This window comes from Drosophila santomea, chromosome 3R, assembly GCF_016746245.2.
Source record: "Drosophila santomea strain STO CAGO 1482 chromosome 3R, Prin_Dsan_1.1, whole genome shotgun sequence".
Lineage (NCBI taxonomy): Eukaryota > Metazoa > Arthropoda > Insecta > Diptera > Drosophilidae > Drosophila > Drosophila santomea.
The window spans coordinates 12,771,193-12,784,414 of NC_053019.2; the positions used below are offsets into that span (position 1 = coordinate 12,771,193).

The 13,222-nt window shown below is 49.0% G+C and overlaps 5 protein-coding genes across 7 annotated transcripts; 1 reads left to right on the top strand and 4 right to left on the bottom strand.

The window, feature by feature from the left end:
• Positions 1–317: 317 nt before the first annotated feature.
• Positions 318–7,656, bottom strand: LOC120450804 (monocarboxylate transporter 10). Of its 3 annotated transcripts, none has more exons than XR_005616325.2 (6): positions 7,484–7,656; positions 5,882–6,284; positions 2,291–2,655; positions 1,408–2,225; positions 1,254–1,368; positions 318–666 (listed from the first exon to the last, which is right to left on the bottom strand). XR_005616325.2 is itself a non-coding variant. In XM_039633973.2 (6 exons), exons 2-6 carry the CDS (start codon positions 6,243–6,245, stop codon positions 632–634), a joined length of 1,653 nt encoding a protein of 550 aa, XP_039489907.1. In that variant the 5' UTR covers positions 6,246–6,284; positions 7,484–7,655; the 3' UTR covers positions 318–631. The 3 variants fall into 3 exon arrangements, 2 of the variants coding, with proteins under 2 accessions (XP_039489907.1, XP_039489906.1); XM_039633973.2 differs by having other exon boundaries at positions 1,254–1,358; positions 1,442–2,225; positions 7,484–7,655; XM_039633972.2 differs by lacking the exon at positions 318–666 and having other exon boundaries at positions 761–1,358; positions 1,442–2,225.
• A 503-nt stretch (positions 7,657–8,159) lies between these two features.
• Positions 8,160–9,783, bottom strand: LOC120450806 (suppressor of fused homolog). The gene has a single exon (XM_039633976.2). It carries the CDS (start codon positions 9,735–9,737, stop codon positions 8,319–8,321), a length of 1,419 nt encoding a protein of 472 aa, XP_039489910.1. The 5' UTR covers positions 9,738–9,783; the 3' UTR covers positions 8,160–8,318.
• A 225-nt stretch (positions 9,784–10,008) lies between these two features.
• Positions 10,009–12,452, top strand: LOC120454635 (actin-related protein 1). Its single transcript, XM_039640124.1, has 6 exons — positions 10,009–10,158; positions 10,933–10,997; positions 11,058–11,232; positions 11,292–11,443; positions 11,503–12,049; positions 12,114–12,452. The coding sequence occupies exons 1-6, from the start codon at positions 10,111–10,113 to the stop codon at positions 12,255–12,257; spliced, it is 1,131 nt and encodes a 376-aa protein (XP_039496058.1). The 5' UTR covers positions 10,009–10,110; the 3' UTR covers positions 12,258–12,452.
• Positions 10,015–10,923, bottom strand: LOC120454637. The gene has a single exon (XM_039640136.1). The coding sequence runs from the start codon at positions 10,837–10,839 to the stop codon at positions 10,408–10,410; it is 432 nt and encodes a 143-aa protein (XP_039496070.1). The 5' UTR covers positions 10,840–10,923; the 3' UTR covers positions 10,015–10,407.
• Positions 12,453–12,506: 54 nt separating the features above from the next.
• On the bottom strand, positions 12,507–13,140 carry LOC120454638. The gene has a single exon (XM_039640137.2). The coding sequence runs from the start codon at positions 13,035–13,037 to the stop codon at positions 12,630–12,632; it is 408 nt and encodes a 135-aa protein (XP_039496071.1). The 5' UTR covers positions 13,038–13,140; the 3' UTR covers positions 12,507–12,629.
• Positions 13,141–13,222: the final 82 nt, after the last annotated feature.

The following is a 13,222-nucleotide window of genomic DNA, read 5'->3' on the forward strand; positions in this document are numbered from 1 at the left end:
GGTGCTAATAATTGCGTTGTATAACCGAACAAATGTCAAAAACTACCGTGTTCCCGACTTTTCAGGTGGCAAAGTGCGATGACACAAATAATTTATAACGATAGTTAATTAACGATACAATAGCCCCTCAAATGGGTTTCTACGGAGTCAGTGAACCATTGATAGATTTAACCCATTTATGATAACATTTTTTGATCTACTCTTTAACACTATTCCCCAAAATAAATCAGTGTCCGTAACAAGATCTTCATTCATGATTTCCTCGATTAACTAGTATACTTAACGAGGAGCCACCGGAACTAATAAAACTCAAAGGGTTCCTATTCTCTGTATTATTTATTAAAATTTAAAATATTACTTTCATTTGGTTTTCAAAATAGTCTTAGCCTAGGTATATTATGCACGTATGAAGGATAGGAAAGCGCAAAGGCCTCTCAACCGATCTCATGAAGAATGGGCATATGCTTGGAAACATGTGCGGTAGCTATGGTCTCTATAAAGAATGAACACCTCGACTTTGCGCTGGCTAAGCTGTGGGCTCCGACGGCGAGATTACAGCGGAAAATGGCAGAACTTTTCAATTGGTTTCGAAAGTTTTGTGGAATTTTGAGTTAGTGCGACGACTGCCTCCCTACGACGCCGATCCGTTGCTCACGGCGAGTTTCCCTGAAAGATGTACAGGATAATAGAGTTGAGCGGGTTTTCTAGTGGAACGATTCGAGCCTGCCCATGCGATGACTCCGAAACACTCAGCGAGAAGTATGCGACATAAGCTGGCATTTATTTACAGCGGGTCCAAGTCGATGAGGCTTACGATCTACAAAGCAATTGGGTTTAGGGGTGCTGGGATGGTGGGATGCTGGGATGCTGGGATGCAGGGATGCAGGTGCAGGGTTAGAAACAATGTGCTCGGAATGTGGAGTGGACAGAAGTGCGTCTTAGTCATGCTATTCGATTACAAACTCGATCCAAACCAAAGAGGCAGAGTACAGCAGGCGAAGCAGAGCAGCTCTTGCAGCTAGCAACTAGGCAGTGAGTGGGTTAGTAGATGGAGTAGTTATAGCGACGCCTCTTGGGGTCGTCGCCCAGGGGCAGGGACTTGCTGGAGCCAGTGGCCCCGCTCAGCAGGGCGGTGTGTGAGCAGCTGGGCAGCAGAGTGCCCGGGTTAGTGTGAAGCGAGCTACTGGGATGGTCGCAGGCGGCGGAGTCTGAGATGCGAGTGGGGCTAGGCCAAGGTGAGGCGGGGTACGAACCAGTTCCGTTGTCCACGTGTCCATTGATCTGGATAGTTGGGGACGCTGCTGCGGTTCCATTGACACCGTTGGTGGCACCCATTAGCGGTGCACTGGACTTGGTGCCTGTAAGGAATGTACAAATAAAGTGCATTATTATAGGGTTTAAAAATGACAACGTACGTGGAACTTAATCGACCAAAACTTACCAGTAGACCGATAATGGCCGTTGCCGGCTATCTCGATGTCTCCATTGGCCAGAACCACCGCTCGCGGCGCACTGACCCCGTTCTCCTCCTCCTTGACGCATTTAATGAGGAATAAAAGCGAGGAGCCGAGCAGCGGGGGCAGTCCAGCGAGGATCAGCGGCAATGTGTAGGAGTTCGTGCTGTCGAAGATCATGCCCGCCACTGGTGGGCCCACTGTCAGCGGAATGGAGCTGAGGCCTAGCAGGAAGCCGATGGCCTGTGTGGCACCCGAGGGTCCACAGATCTCGTAGGCGATTGGGCCAAGCAGCGAAATGAAGCAGCCGTCGAAGAGACCCATAACCAGGGTGAACGAGACGAGGATGACATACGAGTTGGTGAGCGGCAGCAGCAAGGTGACCAGGCCAATGGACACCAAGGACAGCTGTTGCAGGTACATGCGGTTTACGCCCGGCATATCAGCAATCACGCCGAAAATCAGACGCCCGATGCCGGAGGTGATGCCGATGCACATGACCGGCAGGTTGACATCCTCGCCGGGAAAAGTGGTTTTCACGAACTGCATCATGTGCACATAGGGCACAAAGTAGCCGAACAAGGCGAGCGGCACACAAAGAGCCCAGATGACGAAGCGTTTACGCTTCCAGATCTCCACGTTGATTATGGAGCGCATGAAGAGATTGATGCGCGACCTGCCGGGCTTCTTCTTGGGCGGCTCCGGTGGCGGATGCAGTGGCTTGTACACGAATGAGCAGAGGATAATAAAGGCGGAAACGAGGCTCATTATCTGAAAAGTCAAGAAAAGCCATCAGTATAATATAAGCGTGTATAAGCCATCGTAATCCCACTTACCCGCAGGGTCCCCTCCAGACCATAGCTGCCCAGGAGCTTGTCCAGACAGGGCGGCAGTATCACAGTGAATACGCTGGAGCCGGCGGTCACGAAGCCACTCACCTTGCCCAGGTAGCGCTTGAAGTAGTGGCCCAGGATGGCCAGTGTGGGCGTGTAGGCGAGGGCGGCGCCCAGGCCAAACATGATCCCGTAGGTGAAGTACAGGGCGCCGATGTTCTCCGTGCAGAACGAGGACAGCAGCAGTCCTCCTGCAGAGAGGACTCCGCCGGCGAACGTGGTCAGCCGCAGTCCAATCTTGTCGGTCAGGCAGCCAGCCATTGTGGAGAAGAGGAATGTGGTGCCGATGGCCAGGGCTCCAATCAGAGCTAAAAATAATAAAGAAAGAAGAATGAAGGGCGAAGGGTGAGACGAATAAATAATATTTCCCCAATGATTACAATTCCGCGGACGTATAAAAATATTTTAGATATCAGATAAAGTAATCTGTGTGAAAACAAGACGCTTTGTGAAATTCAGAAGGAGTGCTTCCTTTAAATACTGCTACATTTCGACCTATTTTTAAATCTTTGTTGAGATAATAAAATCCTTTTTTATTAAGTATGATAACGATTTGCAATCTCTCTCTGTCTGAAACAATATTTACTTTTCTGGCTTGTAAGAAGGAATGTTGGCGAAATAAATGTTTGTACTGTTGTTGGTCCACGATATTTGTATTTATCTTTTGATGATTTCCAGAGCAATTATACTCTGTAGGTGACCCTAACTTGCTGACCAACTGTCTGCTCAACTCATTTGGACCAATTTCAATTGACAAATCGAATCTCACGCACTTGCGGTCGATTGTGAAGTGAGGCCATCCAAACCATGTCTGCATATTGGCCGCAGTCCCAGGTGTTCATTGCAACTTCCAGGTGGATGCCCGACTGCCTCGAACAGAGGGCGCGAACTGGAAACCCGATCCGCCGGCGGTTGGGGGGATGGAGGACCAAATGCATCTTGTCGCACGCCGCTCAAAGATTCGATTTTCGTCGTCAATAATTTTCCGCTGAACTCTGCAAGCAGAATGTGGGGAAATCGAACTGTTTTCGTTGCGTAAACACTTTCGCTTGTTCCACTTTGGCACTTCAAATTGATGTTCGATTGACAGAATTGGGTTAATTCTTTGTTCCCCGCCTGTGAGGATGATCAAATGGCGTGATAAGGTGCGCTTCTCTGGCAGATGTACAGCTGCAGCCCCTCAAGTGGTCCAGCGCCAGTGGTCCATTGTCTGGGACATGGACAGTGGACCGGAGCAGGTAGCGCTCCAAAGCCATAGTTGCTATATTTGTAACTAATTGAAACTATTAAGATTACTTTTATAGCACGCAATTATAAGTCGATGACCCCTCAAACCTCCCAAAGCGGATTTGTAGTTCCAACCTCGGGGAATTTCAAATACTATTGTGCGCCGGAACTAGAGATAAGCACTAGGTTCTGTTCGCGTGTCCCTTCGGATTCGTTGTCACATTCTACGGTCTGAAGAGCTTGGAATAGCTTTCTTAATGGCGATGCTAATTCATAAGCTACCCTCCCTTGACCTTTGGTCCGAAAATATGTTCATTCATTTAATTCACTTTTGCCAAAGTCGTTTAAATAACGAAAGACACTCTTCAAGTATCTTAAATCTCGCATGTTATATGGAAGAAATATAAAAGAAAGTGCAGCGCATTAACCCAAAATAGAACTTGACCCACTCCGAATGCCCCATGGATATCTATTGACCGTTCGCCGAGACACGTCCCAGTTCCCACTGAGGAATGGGGCCGTGATATGGCACGTATCTCTCGCCCACATGCGCAGAGTGATTCTGCCGCAATCTCGGCAAGAGCCAGTCAGTCGTCCAATGTCAATGCCACAGATAGAGACGGCGGCGATTCTCTCTCTGCACAGCCAGTCAATGGCGAGGAGAGACATTAGATAATAGCCGAATGGCCGGTGCCAAAAATCTAAAAAAGAATCCGAACGGAAGGGGAATCTGCCGAGTTACATGGCTCCTCCGGCGTCTGGCGAAAATAGATCGGAATATTTATAGTACGCCTCATATTCATACGCAGACAGGCGGCAAGCAACCCGATGCGATCTCATGCAATATCTGACGCAATCTGCAGGGAGATTGCATCGGTGGATAGCACCAAGATTGGCACTCGCTTGGATGATTGATCTTGACCTCCTATCCACCCGGATGAACCAATGGGCCAACCAGCGCCCATTAAGCTCCACTAAGTCGCGCTGATGTGCCCATGGAGGTGTGTAATTGACAAAGGCTGACAATTAATTGATGAATCGACACCGCGATAAAAGTGGGTGGAGGGGCAAAATATGGCACACATGAGCTCGGGCTGAGGCTCAGGCTCGGGCTCGGGCTTGGGATCGGATTACGTCAGGTTTTAATCATATTGCGGAACTGAACTGGCAGCCAGTCTTAGCTTAGCTCTAGATAAATGCATCTAGTTGCCGTTTGGCGGAGGATCGCTGTCAGGCGGAGCACTTAAGGGGCTTCCCCGTTGCAGCGCCGCCAGCCGACCAAGTAACTGGGTCACTGGCGGGTGGCTTTCGTCTTCTGCCGGCCAGTTGCCGGCTTGGCCAGTTCGCCCAGCTCGTCTTAAAAGCGCCGGCCGTGCCCCCAATGCGCTGCCGTCCAACGCTGCGTATGCGTAATGCAGGCCAAGCAGCAGAACCTTGACAACTGCAGTGAACTCTGCACGCTAAAGCAGTTGTTTCTGGTTGGTAATAGGACTTCCCCTTCAGCTGGAGAGCTGCCAAATAATTTTGCACTTCTGGCGCTGGCGGAGAACCCTGCGTCCTCTGAATTTTCCGCTCCAACTCTATGCGACTCCCGCGAATCACGACGTCGCTGTCTTCGTGCTCTTCGCACTCGAAGTCCGTTGAATAATGCTTTGTGATCCAATCAACTTTTAGCAATTTAATTCACTTGACGTCGGTACGTTGGATTCCTATATCGCCACTTCGTACTACGTACTACAACGTTTTATTGAACCCAAGAGCCAGATGGAAGACGCCAATGTGCGTTAGATTCAAAATAAATATTAATAAATGTAAATAAAAATGGGCAAAGTATTATTGAATACGAACTGCGTCAACACCTAATCAAATTTCAATTCGGAAATCTAAAATATCTTTTATATTTTAAATAATGATAGTACAATCTTTGACGCCGGATGCTTTTAAATGCAAGTCAGATTGACAATATTATAATATACTAATAGGGAATCTTTGTGGATTGAAATTCTTGGCTTTTTCGAATCAAAGTTTGAGGACCCCCTGGTCAACAATCAGAGGCCATAAAATATGATTTGTTCTTTGGAGGTTGAGCAGGTCCGTGCAAAAACAGATAATAGCCGCGAAAACAACTGCCCAGTTCCCATCTAATCTCATTTGCCCTGCCTGCATAATTACAATCAACGCTGGCGGCAGCCGTCCATAAATTCTGAATAGATTTGCCAGCGCCTGAAGGGATTATGGACAAATTGCTTTCGCAATCGGAGATGGGGAAACATCCCCATACCCATCACCCACCCATGGCACACTCACCCGCTTTGCTGGATGCCTCCGGATCGCCGAGCTTTGTGAGTCTATCCGTCAGCAGCGAATGGATCACGCCGTAGGTGTTGATGAACCCAAAGATGATGCCGTTGCAGAGGAAGGCGCTCACCATGACCAGCCAGGCGCGGGCTCCTCCGTCCGGTGGCTCCTTGCCGTGTATGTCCCGACAGCAGGGCGCCTCGATGTGTGTCCCATTCGCGTTCCCGTTCTGAGCCGGAGCAGATGGCTTCAATGCATCCTTGCCATTCGCATGCACCACGCCGTTGGTGGCGGGTGCAGTGTGTCCATTGGCGGGCAGGATGCGACCATTCACCTGGCTCTGCAGATCGTTCAGCGGCTCGCTCTCAGCCATGGCTGCTGGCTAGGATTGACTTCAGAGGTTCGGTGCTGCCTGCAAATATACATAGTGTTTTGAGAGCTTTGGATCAGTGGGGTGCACTCCGTAATCAGTCAGCCACATTGCACCCAAATATGCTGGTAACTACCGCCCGCCGAAATGATACCAGTGCCGCTCGCGTTTCCCCATCCCGGAAAATAATCGCAGACCGACGGAATTGGCTGGCCAAATATTTGGATACGTTTATCGCTATTTGCCCCTCTGGCGAATGAAAATGCAGTTTACGTTGTCGGGGATCCAGAACCCAACTAAATGGCGGACAAAGGCATGAAGTTCAAGATCTTGAGGGAGAGGTACAAGGGGCGACCTCAGGTCTATCTACAGATAAGCTGAGGAAATAGCTATAGTGATATAGTTTTGGTTTTAAATATTTAAAATAAATTAGGATCTATCTTTAAATAATTTACCCCTTTGTTCTTTACAATTTCAGTCACCTTATAAGCGCCATAGTTAGCCGGCGAAAAGTTTAAATTGGATTAAATTGCAAAGCTCAGTTAACTGAGAACCATAACAATATATGGTTTCATGAGCTAACAGGTTCAAATTAATATCCAAAGATATAATGGCAACATAGCTTTCTGGTTACGAACACCAAGCTGTCGTGGAAACATGCTTGATTCTGAGTCCAATTTCCCTTCATAGTATCTGGTCAGCAACATTGTAATGCATTTTAAAAGCTGCGCAGAACACAGATTGCATTACAAGCGATAACTGAAATTCCTCGCGTTTTTCGATTATGCATGCCCTTGTCGAGTGCACTTCGGCTTGGGGGGCTCGAGGTGGGTCTACGGTCTACGGTCTACGGTCTATGGTCTACGGTCTACGGTGTGCGTTCTACGGTCAACGGCTCAATGCAGCGTTCCGTTCTGCAAACGTTTCTTTTTCCCGCCCGGGGCAGCCGAAAAACCGCACCGCCACAGCGAAAACTCAATGTAACGCGAACAGCTCGCCAGAAATTTAGAAAAATAAAGAAATATAATTGAAACCGCTTTCGTTCTTGGCGGCTATCGCTGAAGTTCGCGCTATCAACGCTATGAACGTGCCTGCTCGATGACGATGCGGTGACACCCAGCCCAATCCCTTGGGGAGTCACTGCCTAAATCGAAGGTCACCGGTCGCTGGGTTGGCCCTTATGCAACCGCCGGTGCTTGGGCGAACTCCGATTCGACTTCTTGAAGCCCTCCTCTACGTACTTGTAAGCCGGAACTCCAGTCGCTGAAGGCGTGCGATTCACTTGAAGGCTCTGGGTATCCGGCGAATATGACTCGAGCGCGAATCGAGAGTGTTAAGTGGTCGGGTGGAGACCTCTCGAGCGAGCACACAACCGAACGCTTGCGTCGTCGGCGGCGGAATGAAGAAAACTGAATTATTTTCCACGAGTCGCTTTTGCAAAAAATCGCTCGCTCACTTGAGGGGCGCCTAATCAGAGAAGCAGAGCAACTGAAACCACGGCGGTTGCTGTTCTCTGCGGTAAACAAAAATTCACCTAGGCAACGCACAAACAAATTGTGCGGCATGTTTAACAGTTTCCCAGCCAGGCTGATGATGCAGCTCCTCCAGGTCCAGTTCCTCGCACAATCACATGATCAGGGTCGGGATTTTGTGCTCAAATTGAAGGCTCTTCTAATTGATCAATTCCCAGAATTAGAAACTGAAGCATTCGGCTGTCCACTGCGCAGTACCATCAATTGGTGGTTTAGTTGGTGGCGATGACTTCCACTGCACGCAAGTGGCCATATCCGCCGCAGCCACCATAGATGAATTGTCCCACTGCCTAAGAACCTGACCCCAACTCAACTCATCCGGCGAATTGTTCGCTCCTGGCGCCGGCGCTTTCTCTTTTCATATTTCGATCAAAGGCCCGTCGAGTGGTTTCGGGTATGTTTTTGTATATTTTGACTGGACTCCGGCGAGGAGCAAAAGCCACGTGCATTGTGTTAGATGAATTGTATAAATGAAGAACTTACGTGTTAGTGGAAGATTCAATTCGATTAATTTAAATAACTACTAGCTAAGCACTTGACACTGTCACATTTTCAAAGGAGCAGCATCGAGGGACATGGGCAGAACATTGGGCAGCACAGGTTCCGGCTGGTCGATGATCAGCTTCAGATTCTTGTCGGGCCACGAGAGCTCCAACCGCTCCTTGGGCTCGCATTTCTCGTCTAAGCCTGCGCTGCGGAAGTCTTCCAACAGACGTGGCACCAGTTCGTCTGGTACTAGGACCTGAATCCAGTAGCCCAGCACGCCGTAGGGTTCGTTCACTGTGACAGCCGAGCCGGTCACAGATTCTGCCACCAACGTTAGCGCCAGATGCTGAGCCTTGAAGGTAAAGTGCCGCCCATGTCGGATGCGATCCTTGATGGCCAGTAGCAGGTACTTGGCCACACCAGGTGCGAGGGTAATTTCAATGCCATCCAGTGAGATACAGTTTGGTGCCTGAGCCTGAAAGTCCAGGGGACAAGACTTGTGCAACGAATTGCTGCTCATTGACATGGACTGTGGAAAACTCGGTTCCTCACGCTTCATTTGCGTCTCCGTCAGCTGCCGGTTGTTTTCCTCGTTGGCGCACTTCTCGCTTAGCGCCTGGAAGTCCACCTCTTCTTTTACATCCTTGGTAGGTTTCAGTTCACGGAACGTAAAATCGGCGTTGACGCCGGCCAGATCAGACCCCTGCTTTTCCAGGTCGTCCTGTAAGTTGAGCAGTGTCTCGGGAAACAGCTCGAAGACGCTCGTCGGGCGATCCATGTTTGTCACCAACCAGTCGCCGCCAGTTTGCATATCTTGGCGAAGGAAGTTGAGCACTCCGCGACCGTTCCAACGCGAAGCCTGCTCAAGTTCGTCCTCAAAGACGCCGACGATCTGGCAGAAGTCCACCGTGCCCGTAGGAGTGTCGATGCAGCCCAACTGCGGATCCTGGGCGACGAGCAGGCTTTGTAGCTTGGAGGTGGTACTGCCGTCCAGGCTCTTGCGCCACGGGATGTTGTCCCCGAAGCACAGGCCGTTGCCTGTTTGAAAACAGTATCGTCCGATGGCCTGCAACAAGTTCGCCGGCCAGGTGGGCGGTCTTTGGGGCTTCTCTGGGCTCTCAATCTGTTGCTTTAGTTCCACTTCCGTCTTGGCCAGCCGAAAGGTCAGCTCGAATCCCATCCCGGACCGAGTGACGCCTTCCTCGCGCAAGTGGACCCGCTCGTCGCCATGCAGGTCGCTGAGTCCGAAACTGATGTAGTGCCAATGCGGCGGAATGTTTCTGTCCACATCTCCGGGATAGTTGTACATGCTAATGTAGTCCAACGGATCCTGCCCGCCCAGCCAGTACTTGAGCAGTGTGGTCACCTGCAGCGGGTTGGGCTGGTTGGGGTACACCTGCCCCAGGTGGTCTATGATGGCCTTAAGGCCCGGCGGAGGCTTCACCTCCGGTTTTTTGTCCAAATTCGCCTCGGCCATTTCATCCAGTGTTCAGATCAGTATGACCTCAGTTAGAGCGCTGCGGAATACCGCCGCTAGAATATACCACACATACAAATAATGGCATGTAATTTAACAATTTTAGTTTACGTGATTTTTGTTTTAAGATCCATTCTCTACTATCAAAAACGTAATTAATAAAATAATTAATTTTAATATTTTCAGCAACTTTTAAAAATATAACTAAAAATAATAAGTCTATATATCCAAACTTTTTTAAAATCCCCATGTCAAATGTTGAGTATCTTCCTTGGTATATTTTTACATGCTGTTTATTTCTGCAAGCCAGCTACGGTCACGCTGTTGACCAACTATTTAATAGAAAATTTGCAAATTTTGATAAACGCACAAAATGGAGCCTTATGATGTCGTCGTCAACCAGCCCGTCGTCATAGATAACGTAAGTGGAAGTGGGGTCTATTAATTCCGGGCATCTTTGTCCAGATCTCGGGTTCCCAGAGTTTTAGCCAGCAAACAGTGACATCACCTACCGCCCGTCCCTTTGTCAGTGAGTTTTCAAGCCGTCTTCAAATGGCCAACATGACTAATCCCAGAAAGAAGAACTCCGCAATCGCCAAAAATGGTTCAATTTGGAAGTGCACTCAACGGAAACGGCGAATTTGGTTTTTAGTTTGTGCATGGAATCCCTTTACCTGCCCAACACACGCACACACGGATACCTACGGGAGGTGGGCGAGTCCCTGCTGTTGCGTCCCTGCATCTGGAAGCCTCTGTCGAAGTCCATTTGCCGGCCGTACTCTATTGGGTACACCACTGGAATGGACTCCACATGGGAGGCAGCCGGTCGCTTCAAACGCTCCAGTTCGGGATCTATCTTAATACCACACTTGGCCCTGTATGTGCTGAACAGCTTGGGGCGCAGCAGCTTATTGTAGGGATCGCGGAATTGATCCCGATACTTCTGGCACTCCAAATAGAAGGAGTCCACCTTGTACATGCTGCCGTAGCTGATGTTGGTCAGCCCAACTGGCGGGGCGAACTTTAGGACCGATTCCCGCTCGTATTGCGAGTTCTTCGACACGGTCATCATATCCACCTCCGGTACACTGAAGGATTCCATGTCGACTATTCAGATTTCCCTGTTTGCACGTTGAATTTGTAATGAAATAGGTTGACGGAGCCAACTAAATGTATTTCACATCACTTTTTACAGGGCTCCGGTGTGATCAAAGCCGGCTTTGCTGGTGAGCACATTCCAAAATGCAGGTTTCCCAATTAGTAAGTGCCCTGGACCATTCGCGAACCTTAAGCCCCTCGAACTAATGCCTTCTTCCGCAGCATTGGCCGGCCTAAGCATGTTCGAGTGATGGCTGGTGCCCTGGAGGGCGACATATTCGTTGGACCCAAGGCGGAGGAGCACCGTGGTCTGCTCAGCATCCGGTACCCCATGGAGCACGGCATTGTCACCGACTGGAATGACATGGAGCGGATATGGAGCTACATTTACAGCAAAGTAAAGAGTCTAAAGCTGTTCCATTATCCTTACTAATCGTTTTGAATGGAAAAAACCAGGAACAACTGGCCACCTTCACGGAGGATCATCCCGTGCTGCTGACCGAAGCCCCGCTTAACCCGCGCCGCAACCGCGAAAAGGCAGCCGAGTACTTCTTTGAAGGCATCAATGCACCTGCGCTATTTGTGTCCATGCAGGCGGTGCTCAGTCTGTAAGCATTGCAGTCCCACGAACTGCCACTATCGATTTCGTCTAACCATTCTCTTTCAGCTACGCTACTGGACGCGTGACAGGCGTAGTGCTCGACTCCGGCGATGGTGTGACGCATGCGGTTCCCATCTACGAGGGATTCGCCATGCCTCACAGTATTATGCGCGTGGACATCGCCGGGCGCGATGTCACGCGCTACCTGAAGACACTCATCCGCCGGGAGGGCTTCAACTTCCGGTCGACTGCCGAATTTGAGATTGTACGCTCCATCAAGGAGAAGGTCTGCTATCTGGCTACCAATCCGCAGAAGGAGGAGACCGTGGAGACCGAGAAGTTTGCCTACAAGCTGCCCGACGGCAAGACCTTTGAGATTGGACCTGCACGCTTTAGGGCGCCGGAGGTTCTCTTCCGGCCCGATCTGCTGGGAGAGGAGTGTGAGGGCATTCACGACGTTTTGATGTACTCCATCGAAAAGTCAGATATGGATCTCAGGAAAATGCTCTACCAAAACATTGTGCTTTCCGGCGGATCCACGCTCTTCAAGGGATTCGGCGACCGTCTGTTGTCCGAACTGAAGAAACACTCGGCTAAGGATCTCAAGATCAGGGTATTTATTTCTATCAAAATATAGTTCTGTCACAGTTCTAAAACTCACAAATGTATGTTAACAGATCGCCGCGCCTCAGGAACGTCTGTACTCCACATGGATGGGTGGATCGATTTTAGCCTCGCTCGATACTTTCAAGAAGATGTGGATCTCGAAGCGGGAATACGAGGAGGAGGGACAGAAAGCCGTGCACAGAAAGACTTTTTAGTGTGTGTTTACTGGCTTAAACGCCATTTGTAAAAGGCTAATTAAAATGTATATCAAATCCTTGTGTCAGCTAACATCAAGTACCCCAGAAATTGAAAACTAATGTGTATGTTTTACGCATCAAGGGCGCAAAGTATTTAAAATGCTATTTATTGAAACTGCTTTCCCAGCCTAGAAAATAAAGTACTAAAATTTATATTTCACTTGCGGATGATTATTTCCCAGGCCAACTCATAAAAAATAAATCAAGTAATTGGAACAAGCTATTGTATTTTTGGCAGATAGTGATATCTTCTTATTCAAAGGATTTTTTACTCTTGCGAAGTCACATTAGCATGTATTTGCGCTTATGTGTAAAATAGGTAGACTTTCTTTATCTGAGATAGCTAGTGACGCCAACTTGGGATGTTTGTGCGCCCATTGGAATGCTTCCCCCTAAGAACATGCTCTTGTTTGGAATCAGGGGGAACACTATGGGCTGGCGGTCCACATTTCCAGCAATCGCCTGTGTCATCTTGATCACGCTCTGGTCCAACTTGATTCCGCACTTGCCCTTGTGCAAGTGAAAGAATGCCGGACAGTGCACCTTGCCGTAGGGGTCGCGGTAATGATCCCGGTACTTCTGGCACTCCAAATAGAATGTGTCAATCCTGTAGATCTCCGCTCGACTTATGGTGGCCAGGTCGACAGCCTCGGGCACGAATTTACGAATCATCTGGCGATCTTTCTGGGACTTCTTTGAAACGTCCCAGTACTGAGCCTCTGGTATGGGAAATTCCATGATGCTTTTTCAAATAACTCTGCCAACCAAATATATTTAAATTTCTTTCTTTTAACTCCCAACCAAAGCTATGTGTGAATTGTACTGTTGTAAAAAACCTAAATAGATCCCTCCAAGCCTACGTGTTAATGTTCTTAGCATTTTTGATGAAGAGGGCTTATCTAAGGCAAAATAAGGAGAGGTAC